Source organism: Diabrotica virgifera, chromosome 8 (genome assembly GCF_917563875.1).
Source record: "Diabrotica virgifera virgifera chromosome 8, PGI_DIABVI_V3a".
NCBI classification, from domain to species: domain Eukaryota; kingdom Metazoa; phylum Arthropoda; class Insecta; order Coleoptera; family Chrysomelidae; genus Diabrotica; species Diabrotica virgifera.
In genome coordinates this window covers 199,446,395-199,465,711 of record NC_065450.1, presented here as the reverse complement: position 1 = coordinate 199,465,711, position 19,317 = coordinate 199,446,395, and the positions used below count along the sequence as shown (strand labels likewise).

The 19,317-nt window shown below is 33.2% G+C and overlaps 1 protein-coding gene across 1 annotated transcript; it reads right to left on the bottom strand.

The window, feature by feature from the left end:
* Window positions 1-982: 982 nt before the first annotated feature.
* On the bottom strand, window positions 983-15,294 carry LOC126890554 (innexin inx2). The gene has a single exon (XM_050659580.1). The coding sequence runs from the start codon at window positions 15,061-15,063 to the stop codon at window positions 13,978-13,980; it is 1,086 nt and encodes a 361-aa protein (XP_050515537.1). The 5' UTR covers window positions 15,064-15,294; the 3' UTR covers window positions 983-13,977.
* Window positions 15,295-19,317: the final 4,023 nt, after the last annotated feature.

Below are 19,317 nucleotides of genomic sequence, written 5' to 3'. Positions count from 1 at the left end.
TTATTAATAAAATAATTTTCACCCCAGAAAAGAGGTGGCATCCACCCCCAGGGTAAAAGCGCAAGTTGGCATCATGTCACCTTTGTTGCTTGAGGTATCCTCTAACTGCTCACCAATTTTCATGAAAATCGATGGAGGTTCAACGAAATCGGAGGTGAAAACCTTCAGTGACTGCACTATTAGGTCTGGATCCCGCGTATGAAAAAAAAGTTGATTAATAGCAAGCTGAAAATTTGTTAATAGCTTAAGGGTGTCTAGTCGGATAAACTTTGATATATGGGAACACTGTAACAGGGGCAGTTTTAATTGTGTAACAGGGGCAGTTTTAATTGTGGAACAGGTTAAAAATTTGGAACGGCCAGACCACGAAAACGGCACATTTATTTTGTCCGACAGCACAGACTTAAACTCTCCGAACAGAGATTAAACTCTCATGCAAAAATCAGTCTGCTATTTATCACCTGTAATAATTCCCGTCATTTGACATATTCTACATGTTCCACTCATTAAAGCGCCCATTTGGTGATAAATAGCAGTCTGATTTTTGCATGAGAGTTTAATCTCTGTTCGGAAAGTTTAAGTCTGTTCTGTCGGACAAAATACATTTGCCGTTTTCGTGGTCTGACGAAAGTTTTAACCTGTTCCACAATTAAAACTTCCCCTGTTCCAGTGTTCCCATATATCAAAATTTGTCCGAGTAGACACCCTTAAGCTATTAACAAATTTTCAGCTTGCTATTGATCAACTTTTTTTCATACGCTGGATCCAGACCTATATATGTTGCTGCAAAAATTTAAAATCGTGGAATATAATACATAAGATTAGAGGATACCTGCTTACAGCTTACTTGTTATAAACTGAGTATTTACAAATGATGATCATCAATATGTGACTTGCATGTTTTATACTATCTGTATTTTTCTCAAAACACCACGTGCCCGCTACCGTCAGAAACTTAGGAAACAAATAACACGCAAAATAATAAAATTAAAATTATTTATTCTCATTTAAATACTTCCATACAAACATGAAAAAGGCACTTCTGTCTTTTCACAATATATTTAAATACAAAAAACCGCCGTTGTCACAAACTTCAAGTATCTCGAATGGCAATCGTCCAAAAAACGACGAAATAACAAATTCCAAACAACTGTCACATCGATGTGAACAAATTTACGGAACTAGGTGTGTCGGTGTGAAGATGTCGAGAATTTGTGTCCGAAACGTCGTCTTTTGGACAACGGCCGTCGAATACTTGCGTCACTTTACAAAATCTTGTATAATATACAATATATATAACCGTATCAAGGTTGAACACAATTCGATATAAAATACAATACAATTAAAAAATTGGCGTACACAGGATCTGTCCAAAACCAACACCCCGTATACGTTAATTCTACATAAAGGAACCCCAAGGTGTTGTGTTTTCGACAGTTCTTTAATTTCACTTGGAGATGTAGTTAGTTATATGTATGGACCTTAAAGCTAAACTATTTCCTAATCATCACATTATGAATTATATAAAATTGGAAAATATTATTGATTCCTAATAACAGTAAATATATAGGAGCACTTCTATGCTGAAGATGGTTTAAAAACTGTTCAAAAATGAGCTGTTTTTAATTAGATATATTTGTTTATGTATCATTTGAAAATAGCTGCACTTTTTTAATAAAAATAGTTGCTAAGGGCAAATTTTGAGCATTACGGACAAATCCGATTTTTTTTATTAAAAGAATTGCCTAGAGTCTCAAGATTTTCTTAAGAAATGTCTCTACAAAAAATAAATCCGAACTGTTTTTTGCTTTTATAGTGTGAGCCAAAACTATTTTTGAGTTTTGTCACACCCTGTATTGTGCATGTGTAAAATAGAATCAAAGCTAATGAGAATCTAACTTGTATTTAATAAAACATGATAAAAATGTTTGATTAAATACAAATGTTAAAAAAAAGTTGTATAACTTGCGATATAAAGGCACACTTAGAACAAGAATGTCTAATATTGTTCGGAAACTATTTTCTTGTGGAATCTTATGTAATTTACTACATATTTTGCTTGGAAATAAGCTAAATAGTTAGAAATTAAGTTTATTTGACGTTTCGATTTCCACTTAGGAAATCGTTCTCAAAATACAAAATATTAAGACTCATTTATATTGACAATTCAGACATTATTTTAAAGTAGATGACTTTAAAATTATATTGCCAATATTTATAAGTTGCGTTCCTGGGACGACTTGGAAGATAGTTCATTCGATTACATGAAATCAACTTAAGAAAGATCATAGGACGTGATTTGACAAGACAACTACATGCAATGATGACAGTAAAATTCTCGTGTTATAAGCTAAAACAAAGAAAAGAAAAGTAGCTATATTTTTTATGGAACTTTGTCATAAGATAAAATGAGGACTTTAAAAAAACGAACATTTTTGAATGAAACTTGAATTTTGATGGAAATGTTTATGCTCTTACAGCGCAAAAAAAAAGCAAATAAACCTATTAGTACATTATTTCACGGTTTTTGCTGTAAATTTTAAAGAACCGCTTGGATTGACATGAAATTTGGTACACGGATAGCTAACATGTCAAAGAAAAAAGGTGATAATGTGCCGATGTGTGCTTTTGCCATGGGGGTGAATTTCACTCCCTGTAGGGGGTGAAAAAATATATGTCCAAAATAAGTCCTGAAATGGATAAAGTGACTAATTCTAAGCCACTTTTATTCTATAGAGTTTTTTCACCAAGTCAATACTTTTTGAGTTATTTACGAGTGAATAATATGTTCATTATTCAACAAAATAACCACGTTTTTAGATGGTTTTTTGCAAATAACTCAAAAAGTAAGTATTTTCTAGAAAAAAACACTCTTAGCAAAAATATAGCCTGTAAAAAACTGAAAAAAAAATGGTGTATATGTTAGGGCTCTATACCTAGCAGAAGCAGAGTTATAGCTAACGAAAAATAGGTTCATATTCGTCAAATTACAAATCGAATATTTTACCGTGAAATATCCAAAAAATTAAGCACTTTTCGGGGAAAACTCATTAAAACTTTTTTAAAGTGTTAAAAAAATATTTATTTTTATTTTATAAAAAAATTTCTAGCATCAAAAGTAAATAAGTTACGCCCAAAATAAAGTTGGTCCCTTTTGTTTTGGTAAAAAAAATCGGGAAGATCACCCCCTAATTAGCAACTTAAATGAAATTAATCGTTACCGCTTCACAACTTACTGTACCTACTTATGTTGTGTTCATATATGATCTGTAAGTTTCATTAATTTAAAGTGCTTATTTTTGAAAAAATTTGGTTTTAAAGTATAATTTAAAAAAATTTTAATTTTGAAAAACATGCTTTGTTTCATAATAACTTAAAAATTGTCAGAGACACCAAAAATATGCAAAATATTCTGAATATTTTGCATGTTTTTATTTTTCTGTAAGACAAAAACTGGTTAAGATTTCGTGTTTCTAAATTTGCATTCACTCGTGATTAGTGAATCATTCAAATCCTTTTAACTGCAGCCCTTTCAAAAATAAAAACTTTGAACCGATGAGACCTACAGATCATATAAACAATACATATACGAGTAAAAAAACTTGTGAAGTGGTAACGATTAAGTTCATTAGATATGCTAATTAGGGGGTGATTTTCCCATAGATATAACTATCTGTTCTATGGATTTTCCCGATTTTTTATCAAAACAAAAGGAACCAACTTTATTTTGAGCGTAACTTGTTTACTTTTGATGACAGAAATTTTTTTATAAAGCAGAAATAAAGCTTTTTTTAAACACTTTAAGAAAGTTTAAATGAGTTTTCCAAAAAGTGCTTCATTTTTTGATTATTTCTCATTGAAATATTCGATTTCGAATTTGACGAATATGAACCTATTTTTCATTAGCTATAACTCTGCTTCTGCTAGGTATAGAGCCCTAACATATACAACATTTTGTTAAAATTTTTACAGGCTATATTTTTGCTAAGAATGTTTTTTCTAGTAAATACTTACTTTTTGAGTTGTTTACGATAAACCGTCTAAAAACGTGGTTATTTTGTTGAAAAAATGAACATATCCACTCGCAAAAGCTCGAAAAGTATCGACTTGGCGAAAAAACTCTATGGAACAAAAGTTGCTTAAAATTAGTCATTTTATCCATTTCCGGACTCATTTTGGACATGGATTTTTTCACCCCCAACAGGGGGGTGAAACTCATCCCCAGAGTAAAAGCACACATCGGCACAATATCACTTTTTTTTCTGACGTGTTAGCTATGTGTATGCCAAATTTCATGTCAATCCAAGCGGTTCTTTAAAGTTTAGAGGTTTTGCAATATTTTATCGTTAAAGAACGTACTGTATAGGATTACCTTCTATTTTTGTATTTAAAATTTAAATCAGCCAATGCAAAATAGTAATTTATAGGCCTATTCGCGCTGCATGCTCTGAACGTATTCTGAACTTACCCAGAGGGAGATCGCCTGCGCATTAGGTTTTTGGAGGGAAATATTCGACCTTATCGAACGTCCAATTTCGTAATGCGCAGGTGGTCTCTCTCTGGGTATGTTCGGGATATACAGCGCGAATAGGCCTTATGAAACAGTTCGTGAAGTATGCTTTTTGCGCAGGCACGCGATGTTTAGAGCACGAGTGCTATACATCGCGTGGGTGCGCAAAAAGCATACTTCACGCACAGTTTCATACAATATTTTATCTACGATAAACAAATAAAAAAACTGCAACTCTTCGTCACTATACTAAATTTGCAATCAAGATGCAGTACAAATAAACAAACCAAGACACGTTAAATGCTACTAGGAGCACTCCCGAATCATAATTTACAATGTATGTACACTGTAAACCCCAAATCATGATTTCCAAAGTTTATTCATTGTAAATTATGATTCACGAGTGCTCCTAGTAGCATTTAACGTGTCTTGATTTGTTTATTTCTACTGCATCTTGATTGTAAATTTAGTATAAAATATTTTCTATTCTACAATTTTTAGAACTTTGACATTTAAAAATTCAAACTTCTTTCAAACTACAAAACTGCCAAAACTTTTGTTGTAATTTATTGCTCACATGTCATCAGCATGACAACGCGAAAGTTAAGGAAATTTGATTATATGAAAGTGTGCCAAAAACAGTGCGAAAAAGTAAATCTCGTTTAAAATACATTGTTACTTCACACACACTTTAAACCCTTCACGTACTGCTATCTATAATGAGTTTTCACAAACTAAACATTTATAGGTACATAACAATGAGATAGAGTACCTAGATAAAACAGTTCTTAAACCTCTCACAGCCGTCATATTTCTTTCATCTCAGATCAAACTATCACAGGGAAAAACGATTTCACTAGCTATTAAAATCATTATACCGTATAGGTAGAGTTTTTCATAATCAGTCTTCTAAAATATATGGAAAATCCTCTTAAAATATAAGCTTTCTCGGGATGCTATCGTTTTTCAATACAGAACTGTTGAAGACTTGACAAAAATACAAAATTTTGTACTCATTTCAAAATGTTTTATAGAATTTTGTTCTAATTAAAAAAATTAACAATACCACACATTTTACTAGAGAATATGATGTAAAATGGTGTTTGTTCCACTTTTTTTTTAGGTTATACAGGGTATCCCGTAACTCCTGACAAACTAAAGACCGGATATTCTTCAGATAATTTGAAGACAATTTAACCCAATTTACCTAGTCCGAAACTGCTTCCTAAGGGAGTTAGAGCTCTTTAAAGATTAACGCTTCTATGTAGAATAACGAAAACTAGTACTGGCCTATTTATCTTCCAGAGATGAATCGATTTCATCAATTGCTAATTTCTAGTACTGATCATTGGCGTCCGTTATTGCAACGGTTATTTTATCGCATAATTTTTTGTCTCTAATTTTTAAGCTTTGTTGACACTAGATTATTAAATTATGAGGTATTCTAGTACTAAAAGTTATTCTTGCTTTAAGTCGGTAAAATACACCGCTTTTTTTGAAAATTTTTTAAATTTTTTTCATATTCAAAAAACGAAAAATTTTCAAATCTATTTTTCTAGAAAACGCTACGGTAATCATACCTTTCAGTACTATAATACCTCACAATGTAATAATCAAGTGTCAAAAACGCTTAAAAGTTAAAGACAAAAAAAATGCGATAAAATAACGGTTGCCCTATCCAAAACGGACGCTTATGACCGGCACTAGAAACTTATATCTAGATGATAAATAGGGATAGCAGTTTTCGTTTTTCTAAATAGAAGTGTTCTGGAGATATTAAAAAAAACTAATTACAAGGCGCTATCTTCAAAGAGCTCTAGATCTCTTAGGAAACGTTTTCGGACTAGGTGAATTGGGTTAAATTGTGAATAATAATAAATTGTGAATAATAAATTAGGAATATCTGAGGAACCTCCGGCCTTCATTTATCAGGAGAGTTTCTGGAGACCCTGTATATAACACAAGCATTTATATTTAGCAAAATTCCGTGACGTTTTTGCATTTTTATACAAAAAAACTTGCTAAAATACAATTCTTGCTACATGTCAAATGTATTTTGACCATTTTTGACAGCCTCAACAGGACTACGCTTTTTGCAAGATCATACTGCTGGCGAAATCGCTTTTCTAACATATTTTTACTTTCCATCGTGAAGTGGCAGTATTGCAAAATGAATTAGGAATAAAAAGCAGTTTTGGAATGACGTAATAATTGAGCTATTGTAAAATATTTAGAAAAAAAAACGTTAAATATCACAGCCGCACCGATAGAGGTCGCTGGCCGTACGATACAGTCTTTTCTGTCATCACAGAATTCTTTTTTATCGACTCTCGGAAATCGTCGCGTTTTTCTCACAAAAGTGTTCGAAAAAATTCGGCGAGATGGAATGGTGGAATTCCGGAGTAAAAAATTGTTCGAAAGGCACATTTTGCTCAGAAATCCTCTGCGTATATTCAGCAGGTTGTCAAAGTATGTACGCGTACACATTTTTCTGATCGATTAAAAATAATTAGTACAAAAATTAAAGCTTACACGATGGCTGCCTATTCAGAAAGTGTCAATATTTCTTAAAAACTATTATTGGGATTTAAATTACACGATGAAAATAAATGCATATGAGATGTTCGTGTAATCTCCAACTATAAGGTCCACCTGTTTGGCCTACGTAGATCATTGATGGTAGATATTTCTTAAATAAGCTCTAAAACGAGTAATTAATTGAATTTAAAATGTAGGACAAACAAGTGAACGAATTTACCAACATTTTGTACAAAAGAACCTCTGATTTTATTGTTCCAATAAAAACTAAATGTAAACTGTGAATAAAATCGATCTAAATCGCCTTGAGGTTTTCGAAATGTGGTGCTATAGAGGAATTTTAAAAGTTTCCTGGGTGGAAAAGATTCGAAACTCCACATTACTAGAACGTCTCAGCAAAACTACCGAGATTATAAAAAGCATCAAGCAGAGAAAGCTGGAGTATTTTGTACATGTAATGAGAGGTTCCAAATATAGGTTGCTGCAAAATATTATGCAAGGACAAATAGCAGGCAAACGCAGTCCAGGACGAAGAAGAACCTCATGGTTGAATAACTTGCGAGATTGGTATGGTGTTTATACAAGCACGCTACTTAGGGTGGCAGTGAATACAATTAAGATAGCTATGATCGTAACCAACGTTCTGAAAGGACATGGTACATGAAGAAGAAGAATAAAAACTAAAACAAATACTTAAAAATGTATATGGTCGAGGCGAAGATCGGAGGGATATGCGCATTTAATCAATGAAATTCGATATTTTTAAGACATTCCAGAAGCCGCTACAGATACAATGTTTTAACAACACATTATCATTCAGAATTAGTCGATGGATATTAGTACAGTTAAAATAATTAAGACGATAACTGGACGATAATGATTTAATGAGTGAAATTTAAATTTTTTTCTACTTTAATGACAAAAAGCAAGCTCATTAGCAGAACCCAATTAAAAATTATTTTGCACATCATATTTGAAACATTTGGTTGAAAAATCTCATTTTGTTGGCAAAAAAATGTATTACTTTGTCTGGACTAAATTACAGTTCTTTATCTTAAAAGGGATATGTTACTATCAACATTCACAGTGTTGCCAAACTGAATTTTGTTATTTTGAGTGTAAATTTTCCCAGCGATCTCCGAGGGTACACCATTTTTATTCAATTGCAATGCGAAGGCAAAACTGTCTTATTTTACTTAGTAGGGAGCGCAAACCAGCACTCTTATGGCCGGTTTCACCAACGGCAAATAGTAGTTTATTCTATGAATAAATTCTATATGTACTTTTATTAAATTTAATAAATACCTGAGTATTACTATTACAGTTATTCGACCAATAAACTGACATTTCCCCAATTTACTAATAAATAAATAATAAATAATAATTTTACTCAAATAAGAATTATTTTGCTTATTTATCAAATAAATACTTAATCTTCGAATAAACTGGCAAGTTAATCTCACTGTAAATATTTATAAATAAGAAAGTAAATTCGCCAGTTTAACTTTAAATTATCAAAATATATTGAAACAAAATATAAATACAGTGCGGTGGAATAAGTGTTGCCCCCCCCCTATTAACTTGTTTATTTTAAGAATATAAGCAAAACGCTCGGACAGGTCGATTTTCAAACTAACCATAGTATATTATAGCATCAACGTTTCGAACTTTACGCGATCCCTCTTCAGGTGACAGGCATAACTTTGATTTTTTTAAATGGGAAAGTACATCATGTGACACCTCATTTAAAAGCTCTTACAATACTAATTTCAAAAATCTATAATACTTTAATCCTGTTTGAGAGCGTAGGCGCCAAATTTCGGTCGAATTCTTTCTAAATGCAATAATTTTTTTCGAATCCTGAAAAAACTAATAAATATTTTTGAAAAATTTAAACGCAGAATGAAATATTACAGTATTCTCGATGGTCAAAAGTCCCTGAGAACTCCTATAATGTTTATTTTAACCCGCCATTACACGCGCTATACCATATTTGTTTATGAGAGGGTATGAAAAAGTTATAGAATATTTCAGGCGGCCAGTCTGCTGTGTGATAGTTGAAAGAAGAGACATCCCTCGTCAAGTGAGGGAATTCCTCACTGCGCGTGCAATCACAGTGAAATCACGTTTCTATTATCTCAAAGAAACTTTTAGGTTTGTATTTAATATTTAGGTAGGTTTAATTAAAATATTATTGTTTGGATTAGGTTAGGAACAGTGGCCCACCGAGGGGGGGTTTGGGGGTTAAAATTCCACCCAGAGCATATAGAAATATATATAAAAGAAAGTAGGAAAATGTAACTTGTCTTTTACAAATAATACAAAAAACTTTAGGTGCCCAAGCAAACCCCTCCCCCCCCCAGAGGAAAATTCTAGGTGCGCCACTGGTTAAGAACCCATTTTTAAATTTACCTATTCTAATTGGGAAATAAGCCACAATTTAACTTGAAAAATTGATTTTATTGACGTTTCGAATTCCACCTCGGACGTCGTTATCAAAATACAAAATATTAATAGTTAATTACATAAATGCCACAAAGAAATAGCTTCAGAACAGTTTTTAATTTTAATTTGTGTTTTTAGTAAAATGAATTCGCGTAAAGAACGTTAATTTCTTCAGTGGCTTGCTGAAATTGAAAATTAAGAAAACTTGCTTTTGATCTATATTATTTTTACTTTTGTTTTGTTAAATTAATAAAAAAAATTGGGTTACGAGACTTTCTATAATATGTGAGTACAACCTATTTTATATTTATACATGTTGACATTCATTCTTCCTCGAAATAAGTCGATTTATGTAGGTGAGGGCGACGCTCATACGCGTGCAACCACGTCACAATTGAAGACGCGTGTAACGGCGGGTTAATAAGTCACAGTGGTGAAAAAAGAGAAAATTTAGTGTGGTTTTTAATTTCAAATATATCATTCAAAAGAAACTTTTTGTTTATTCTAAGGGACTGTCAGCCCTCGGTAATAATCTACTATTTGATTCTGCGTTTAAATTTTTCAAAAATACTTATTAGTTTTCTCAGAATTCGAAAAAAATAAATGCGTTTAAAAAGAGTTCGACCGAAATTTTGCGCCTACGCTCTCAAACAGGATTAAAGTATTATACATTTTTGAAATCAGTATTTTAAGAGCTTTTAAATGAGGTGTCACATGATGTACTTTCCTATTTAAAAAAAATCAAAGTTATGCCTGTCATCTGAAGAGGGATCGCGTAAAGTTCGAAACGTTGATGCTATAATATACTATGGTTAGTTTAAAAATCGACCTGTCCGAGCGTTTTGCTTATATTCTTAAAATAAATAAGTTAATAGGGGGGGGGGCAACACTTATTCCACCGCACTGTATAAACGTCTAATACATTTTATTCCACGAATAACTAACTATTCATTGATTTATTTGTTGTTGGTGAAACCGGACCTTAATCGACGATTTCCGCTTCTTGTTGGAAGCATCATCAGAGAAGCCTAGGTTTGCTGTTCTCTATCTCAAGTGACAAACTACCTAGAGTCGTGCTTTTTTGAAACAAAAAAAAAACTTAATTTATTGAATATGTACATGATACACATTGAATAGCTGTGACTAATAGACAAGAATTTTTATTATACTTATTTGTATTTCCATCAGTTTTTTTAATTGAATGTTTTGACCTAGCTGTAAAGGTCTTTGATCATTGTGTGACATGAACGGGAAATGATTAAAAATCTCATGAAATACGATGTTTATATAATTTTTATGTAATTCAACGCTATTACATAAATTAGTATAGGCGAGTTAAAAAACACGGTTCATAAAACCTTGAAGCTTGCATTTTTTACGCAAAGCATTCATTCATGCTGTATTTTTAATTAAATACTGACTTAGTGTCCACATGATTAAAAAAACTCTCAAAATAGACACAAATTAAATGCTGTTTTCACTGTTTGGTAATCATTTTTATTGATGTTTTAAATCTGTAAATTATTCTTATTAGAAAATCTAAGAAGATAATACACTAAGCATCAAAATTAACGCACCACCTTAAAAATGGGACATTTTTGATGTCTCATATTTCCTAAACCTGTTGTCCGATTTTAGAGATTTTTTTAGTACATTACAGCTTTATGCTTCAAGAATATCGATGTAATAATATTATTGCTAAAGAGGTAACTGCCATTGTATACCGGGTGTAACAATGCTAGTATGTTTTTTCCTCAAAGTTTGGAAAACCCTGTGGAATATGGAATATTCTAGCGTATATAAAATATTGCAATTAAAACTGAACTGTAGCGTTAGGCTTTCTTAACATTTTGCTTTTTGATTCATTCGCTTACGTTGAATAATAAAAAAGTTAGGTACTTTAACAACTAGCAATGTAATTGATCAATACAGGGTGTTTCTAAATAAGTGTAACAACCTTTAAGGGGTAATTCTGCATGAAAAAATAATGACTGTTTGCTTTATAAGCATACGTCCACAAATGCTTCGTTTCCGAGATACGGTGTGCTGAATTTTTTCTTACAAACTGACGATTTATTTATGGCTCTAAAACTGGTCGAGATAATATGTAAATAAAATTTGGTAGGTGTTAAGAGGTATTTATTGTGCATTTTTTGACATACAACTAAGAATTTTATATTCACCATTGGCGTGCATACGGGTATAAACAGTGCCGGCGCTAGAGTATAAGGTGCCCGCCTGCAAAAAATAGCACAGGTGCCCCCCCCTCTCTCCACACACACACATACATACAGATACTCGTACAACCCCCGCCTCGGGGACAGTATGTGTGTTCTAATGGAACAGTGAGAGTGAAACCCACATGTCCGAAGATCAAACCGGTCACACTGCGTAACCTGGAGTGGTACCTATCTGACCGCCCATAACCTGGAGTGGTATCTATCTGACCCCCAAGATATAACACCATCCCTCCCCATCGCAGCATGTAACGAATGAGGATGCTTTGTTGTGAACGTTACCTTAGGTGCCCAGGGTGTTACTTCATGTTGTCTTGGATGCCCTACCTGATTTTAGGGGTAGCTGGAAGAGCATTTCTCCCTATTAATGACTCGATTATGGACTTTTGTCCTAAAAAGTGTGTTCCACGCAGCGAGAGCGAGGCACCGACTTAAGTCGGTGTCCCCCTATCCGCAAATATCCCCGGTAAATATAGTTCGGTTACAGTTTTATTGGGCCCATCATCTGACAAAAGAACTTCACTTTAACTTTTTTAAGAAATTGGCTAAGAGAACTAAGATTGTTTTTTTTTGTCATTTCTTCTTTTTCGGCTTTTCTTGTTCGACTTGTGCCCCAGGCCCCAGATAATTGTTTTCTGAATCCATTTTTACTGAACTAAATAAAAATAATAACTTTAAAACCTCAAGATTATGCTTCCGAAGTAATGTAAAACAGTAATTTAATAATAGTACTGAGTACTTAACAAATTTAATTTTATATTAAGTGAATGCAACACTAGATAGGTATGAATACTTTAATTGCAGAGTACAAATAATACTATAAAGAGCTCTAAACTAAATTTTATGTAAAATGTTTATTTTAAGTATTATGTTTTTATGGGATTAATACTTGACTTGATACCTATTAATAAATTAGACAGGCGGCAAGAAAACAGTATCAAAATCTTGTTTATTTTACTAGAAATGTAGAAATAATTCATCCTCTCATAACTGCTGATATAAAAGTAACAACTTGCAAGAAATTGGAAGAAAATAAACAAAGCATTCTCATTAAGAGCAAAGTTGTTTTGTTGAAATATGATATCTTTGACCAATAAATTATATTACTATATTACATGGCATACATGGAAATAAGAATTCTATGCGGCATTGCATATTTTTGTATATTTTACATGTGTGATATGCAAAACTAACATTATGACGAATTTAAATCACATTTAAAAAATGAATTTTTCTATTTTAGTATTTTGTATAACACCAGCAGAAAAAGCTCATTCTGGCGCCCCCCAAACAGGGGCGCCCGCCTGCAGTGCATCCCTTGCAGGCCCGTTATCGCCGGCCCTGGGTATAAACATTTTAGATACATCCCGTATGCACGCCAATGGTGAATATAAAATTCTTAGTTGTATGTCAAAAAATGCGCAATAACCACCTTTTAAAACCTACCAAATTTCATTTGCATATCTCAACCAGTTTTAGAGCAATAAATATATCGTCAGTTTGTAAGAAAAAATTCAACATCCCATAGGAAACGAAGTATTTGTGGACATATGTTTATAAAGCAAACGGTCATTATTTTTTCATGAAGAGTTACCCTTCAAAGTTTGTCGCACTTATTTAGAAACACCCTGTATTGATGAATAGCATGGCTAGTTGGTAAAGTATTTACCTAACTCTTTTATTATCCCACATAAGCGAATGAATCAAAAAGCAAAATGTTATGTAAGGCCAAGGCTACAGTTGAGTTTTAATATTTTATATTCGCTAGAATATTTCCCAGGGTATTCCAAACTTTGAGGAAAAAACACACTATCATTGTACACCCGGTATACAATGAAACTACCTGTTTAGCATTAATATTATTACATACATCGATATTCCTGAAGAGCAAAGCTATAATATACTAAAAAATCACTAAAATCAGATAACAGGTTTAGAAAAAATACGAGACATAAAAAATGTCCCATTTTTAAGGTGGTGCGTTAATTTTTATGCTTAGTGTATGTTTCAGTTATAGACAGAGTCTTTTGAAATGGAGCATTGTTTTTGTACACGAGAATCTCATCTGAATGAGGATAAAAATATGATAAAGAATTTTGTTCGATTTTATATGTAAATATTATGATACTTAGAAATTCTAGATAGTCTTTTAAAATAGGAAAGTTATATACAGTAAAATAATCATTCCAATCAGAAAAATGTATGTATTGTACCTCAACGAACCTACCGAATACCAGCAGTACGGCGTTACACCGATACAGACTCCTTACCTTCGAGTTTTTTCGATAGATCATTGATGACTTCTTTGAAGATGAGAGGATCTATGTTTTTGCTCAATTGGTAAAGAACGAACCAATCTCCAATCTCGCACTTGTTACCTATCGTTTCCACCTGGTCGTAGGCGGCGATACGGCATTTGGTTCTAAGCAGATACAGCCTGATCTTGGGTGCGAATATGACAGCAACGCGATACAGCAAAGATATTCCAGAGAGGACGCTGAGAAGGATGAACCAGAACCAGAGGAAGACGTAGATTTTTTCGTTGACGATGTTGAGTGGAAGGACACACAACCCATCGAATCGCTGCACGGTACCCGAAGGACCGTATTTGTTGAAGGTGCACTTGGTTACTTTAGGAAATACCCTGGCCATTGGGTCGACTCTCTGCTCGGGCTCCATTTCGGTGAAAGAGAGTACATCGCTACCGTATGTACTGAATTCACCGTCGAGGAAAAAGTCCATGAAGAATATTTGCCCGACCACGTTGGCGAAGTTGAGGACTTCGCATATGAAGAATCTGTACGCATAGAAATTTTGCAAATGTAAATTTGTTGTGAAATAGTCCACTAATAATTGCTTTCTGTCTTTCTTACAGTCTTCTGAGACGATGGGACAGTTGAGATCGAGCACTAGCATTTTAACACGGCCACCCTCCCAGGTTTTCCATAAATATCTGGGCACGTAGAAGAGCATGGCTTGGAAGAACAACGCAAAGCAGACCCACTGGTAATACTTATGATACTTAACTTCGTCTTTGCCATCGACGTGGCTAGCTACTCCTGGCTGGACGATGTCTTTGCCTATGTGTCCAGTTAATCTGTCGGGAACGGTAAACGTGGAGTAAATCCAACAATATGTGTCCATAACATTTAAAGGAATTTCGTCAACTATGCAGTCTATAGGGTCTCCTATGTATTGTCGGCTTGTTACTAATAAAGAAAAGGACACTAGGATGATCACGGTTGCTTTGTAATGCAAGCGGAATATGTTGTTGTCTATGCATACTTGGTCGATCTTCAGGAGACCTTTCACTGAACCGAAAACATCAAACATTTTGACGAACTACACTGGCACACACGCACTCGCGGACAAATCAATCAGGCCGTCGTACGACCTAACATGTATTACTGTTTTTTTATTATTGTTGTAATATTTGTTGTGTGTACGCAACCGATCACAAAAACTTCTACGGTCCCCAATGTGTTCACTCCAAACTGAAACTACATTCACCGCCTGCTTCGCTCTGCCAGAGAGAACGCATTCTGAGAGGGGAGTGACAGGCCCGTATCCCCACCGCCGTGCTCTTAGCCGCATCGAGGGGTTCGCCAGATGCAACGGCGAAGAAAGAAGTTTTGGTCATGGCAGCGTTGACTCATTTCGTCCTTTGACAGCGATTCTCGAAATTTCAATAGAATTATTGGAACAGTGATATCACTTGATTAAAAACATTGGTTTTTACTGATTGTTACGATTTTTCTAGAAATGGATTATCATTTAGCCGCTAACCTACATTTAATAAATAATAATTGATCTATAAATAATTATCGTAACATCATTATTTATTACAACTATGAATAACATTTAAAAAAAACCGCTAAATTACAAGTATTCATTCATATTTTTACTCCATTTGAATGTTTTGATTATTTGTGGTCTATTTAGTACTGTTTTTATAGAAATACCTATATAGGCTATTGATTATGTTCAAAATAAGAGAGCTAACAGGAACTACAACGTTAAGGAGATTTTATTATCTCATATGGTCAATGGACCTCTTGAAAAAACCGCGGAGTGCTACCATTTAAATGGGTGCGTTTTTGAGAAAGGGGTGAATTAGTCCCTAGGCCCAGGGTGAAATAGGGTGAGTTCTATGCACTTTTGGCACAAACACGTTCACAGGAAAATTGTTCCAGGTTAAATTTACTATCGAAATACATATATTTTGAAGTAAAAAATATTTTTTTTACAAAAATATATTCAAAAGAAAAGCAAGAAAGCAATTTTGTTCTTTGTCCCATAACTTTTTTCCTCAGGGATATAGGTATAGATATTGCTTCAGCGAAAAATAACTTCAGTCCTTTCTCTTTAAAATAACGTTTAGTAAAAGTCACTAGGATTTATATTTTCCGAATTAGGATTTTTCAAATTTAGCCGCTCACAGCATTTTTGGGCGATTTTCCCCATTATTTTGCAAACATTGTTCTGTAACTTTTTTCTACGCATTTCTAGATATATGTAATGGTAGGTTTAGTAGAAATAGAAGTCCATTACCTTTAAAATAGTATATTGTATATGGTTGTGTGACTATTTTTAAGCAAGTTATGATTTTTCAAGATTTTATACTTTTAATGATTTTTGATATTTTTATGATTATTGTTTAAATTTCTTATTATGACTTTTTTTCTTGTACATTTAGGTATATACATTGTGCAATAGAAAAAAGCTTATTTTCTTTACTTTAAAATGGTGTATTGCAAAAAAGTCTAAGATTATTTTTAAACAAAACATCCGTAGGATATCCAAGAGTATCTGTAATTTCAGAAAAATTTTAATTTTTTTTCCATAAAGTTAATAATAAAAAAGTTTTCCATATGGTTCCAACTTAGTGGGACCTGTAGCATGATGTGTATATGTCACATTTTGAGAAATCATATCTTGTTTAAAAATAGTCCTAGAATTTTTTACAATACACCATTTTAAAGTAAAGAAAATAGGCTTTTTTTTATTGCACAATGTATATAACTAAATATACAACAAAAAAAGTTACAATGAGAAATTTAAAAATAATCGACAAATATATCAAAATTCATTAATAGTAAAAAATTTTCAAAAACCATATCTTGCTTAAAAATAGTAACACAGCCTTCTACAATAGACCATTTTAAAGGTGATTGACTTTTCTTCCTACTAAAAGTACCATTGCATATACCTAAAGCTGCGTAGAAAAAAGTTACAGAACAATGTTTGCGAAGTAACAAGGAAAATGGGCCAAAATCGCTGTGAGTAACGAACTTTGAAAAATCATATTTTGTAAACTATAAATTATAGAGAGTTCTAGAAAACACTATTTTAAAGAGGAAGGACGGAAGTTTTTTTTTCTATGAAGCAGTGCCTATACCTATCTTCCAATGGGAAAAAGTTATGGGACAAAAAACAAAATTGCTATCTTTCGTGTTGTTCTCTTGCTTTTCTTTTGAATATATTTTTGCAAAAAAAATATTTTTTACTTTAAAATGTGATATTTCGATAGTAAATTTACCCTGCAACAATTTTCCTGTAGACGTGTTTGTGCCAAAAGTGCATAGAACTTACCCTAATTCGCCCAGTGCCTAGGGACTAATTCACCCCTTTCTCAAAAACGCACCCCCATAAATGGTAGCACTCCGCGGTTTTTTCATATTTAAAGGTCTATTGATTATATTAAACAATAAAACCCCGTTAACGTTCTAGTTCCTTTCTAAAATACATAATCAATAGCCTAATACATACATTACATAATCTTTATTTCTTTTACCGGCTGACGCCAGTGTCGAAAATCAAATTTTACATTTCAAAAATAAATATAAACTTATACAGTGCTAGTCAAAATTCCGTACCCCCCCTCGTATCTTTTGAACGGTTATACCTATAATAGTGAACTTTGGAGGGAGGAAATAAACGGACGTAAGCTTTTTAACCAGTCATGACAGGTGACGTAATAGTGACAGATGACGTTACAGAGCCACTGTGACCGATAATTTTAAATGGGACCTTATGGCAAGTAACACCTCCATTGAAAGGTATTCAAAATACGTATTCACTCATACTAATTTTTTTGGGTTTTAGTTAATTTTGATTTTTTTGAATAAATTAAATAAATATAATATTGTAGTTTCGCATTTAATTAATAAAAATTCAAATGTCCGCCTATGGTTTTTTTGTCAAAAAAGTTGACATTTTTCAATTCTCTAGTAGTTTTTACGTCAACGTCAACCATTTTGACAAGTAATCATATGCGGAATTTTGAATTTTTATTAATTAAATGCGAAACTACAATTTTATATTTATTTCATTTATTCCTCAAAATTAGCTTAAACTCAAACAAAATTAGCATGACTGAATAGGTATTGTCAATACCTTTCAAACGAGGTATCACTTGCCATAAGGTCCCATTTAAAATTATCTGTCACAGTGGCGCTGTAAAGTCATCTGTCATAATTACGTCACCTGTCATGACTAGTTAAGAAGCTTACGTCCGTTTATTTCCTCCCTACAAATTTCACTATTATAGGTATAACCATAACCGTTCAAAAGATATGAGGGGGGTACGGACTTTTGACTAGCACTGTATAATAACTACATACAACCTAATTAAAATCTAAAAATAAATTATGACTCTTTTATCGTGGCGCTGCAGTATAAGTTCTTCTCAATTCTCTGCTGTTGTTTGTCAAAGTTTTTGCTTGCCTGAAGTCTATATTTCTTTTCGTTAAAGCCTTCTCAATGCTGTTGTTCCATGTTAGCTGAGGTCTGCCTCTTTTACTTTTGCCTTGCGCCTTACACTCCCAGACTATTTTGGGAAGTCTCTCATTTCGCTTCAGGTGGCCAAACCATCGCAGCTGATTTTCTTCAACTCTATCCAGAACTGCTTTTGTTTGCAAGCGCTTTCTGATATCCCGTTTATGATACGATTCCTCCTGGAGACTCCAAGTACTCTCCTTAGATATTTCATCTCCACAGCCTGTATTCTTGAAGCATTACGTTGGTTTATTATCCATGATTCGCTGCTATAAGTTAGTGTCGGCACGTAGATGGAATTAAAGACCTTCAACTTCGTCTGTCTAGTGATTTTCTTCTTATTGAGCAGAGCGTTCCCTAAAGCATGAAAAAGTCTTTCCGTTTTTCTTATTCTGCTGTCTACTTCTGTTTCAATATTTCCATTTTCGTTAATGAACCCTCCTAAATATTTGAACCATGACACTTGTTCAATTGTTTCATCGTCTAGTTTTTATAGAAATATTTAGAGAATTAATTTGGTACCTATCTTGCTTCTTCTTCAAGTATCTATCTCCTCTACGGAGGCATGGAGGTCGGCAATGACAATCATCATAGTTATTCGGACTGCTCTAAAAAGTCCAGTTGATTTGATCTCTTTGGTTGCGCAGCAAATATTCTACGTCTCCCTGCTTCTTTTTCCTTGGATCTTTCTCTGCATAATCAGTTGGAAAAAGTTGTATCTCTCTCCACGTTTAATACGTCCGAGGTATTCCAATTTTCTTCTTTTGATTGTATTTAAGTATTTCCATTTCTTTACTCATCTTTCTCAGA

What these genes read in the sequence shown, in the direction of transcription:
- LOC126890554 (XM_050659580.1), bottom strand. Translation starts at nt 15,063, where the DNA reads ATGTTTGATGTTTTCGGTTCAGTGAAAGGTCTCCTGAAGATCGACCAA.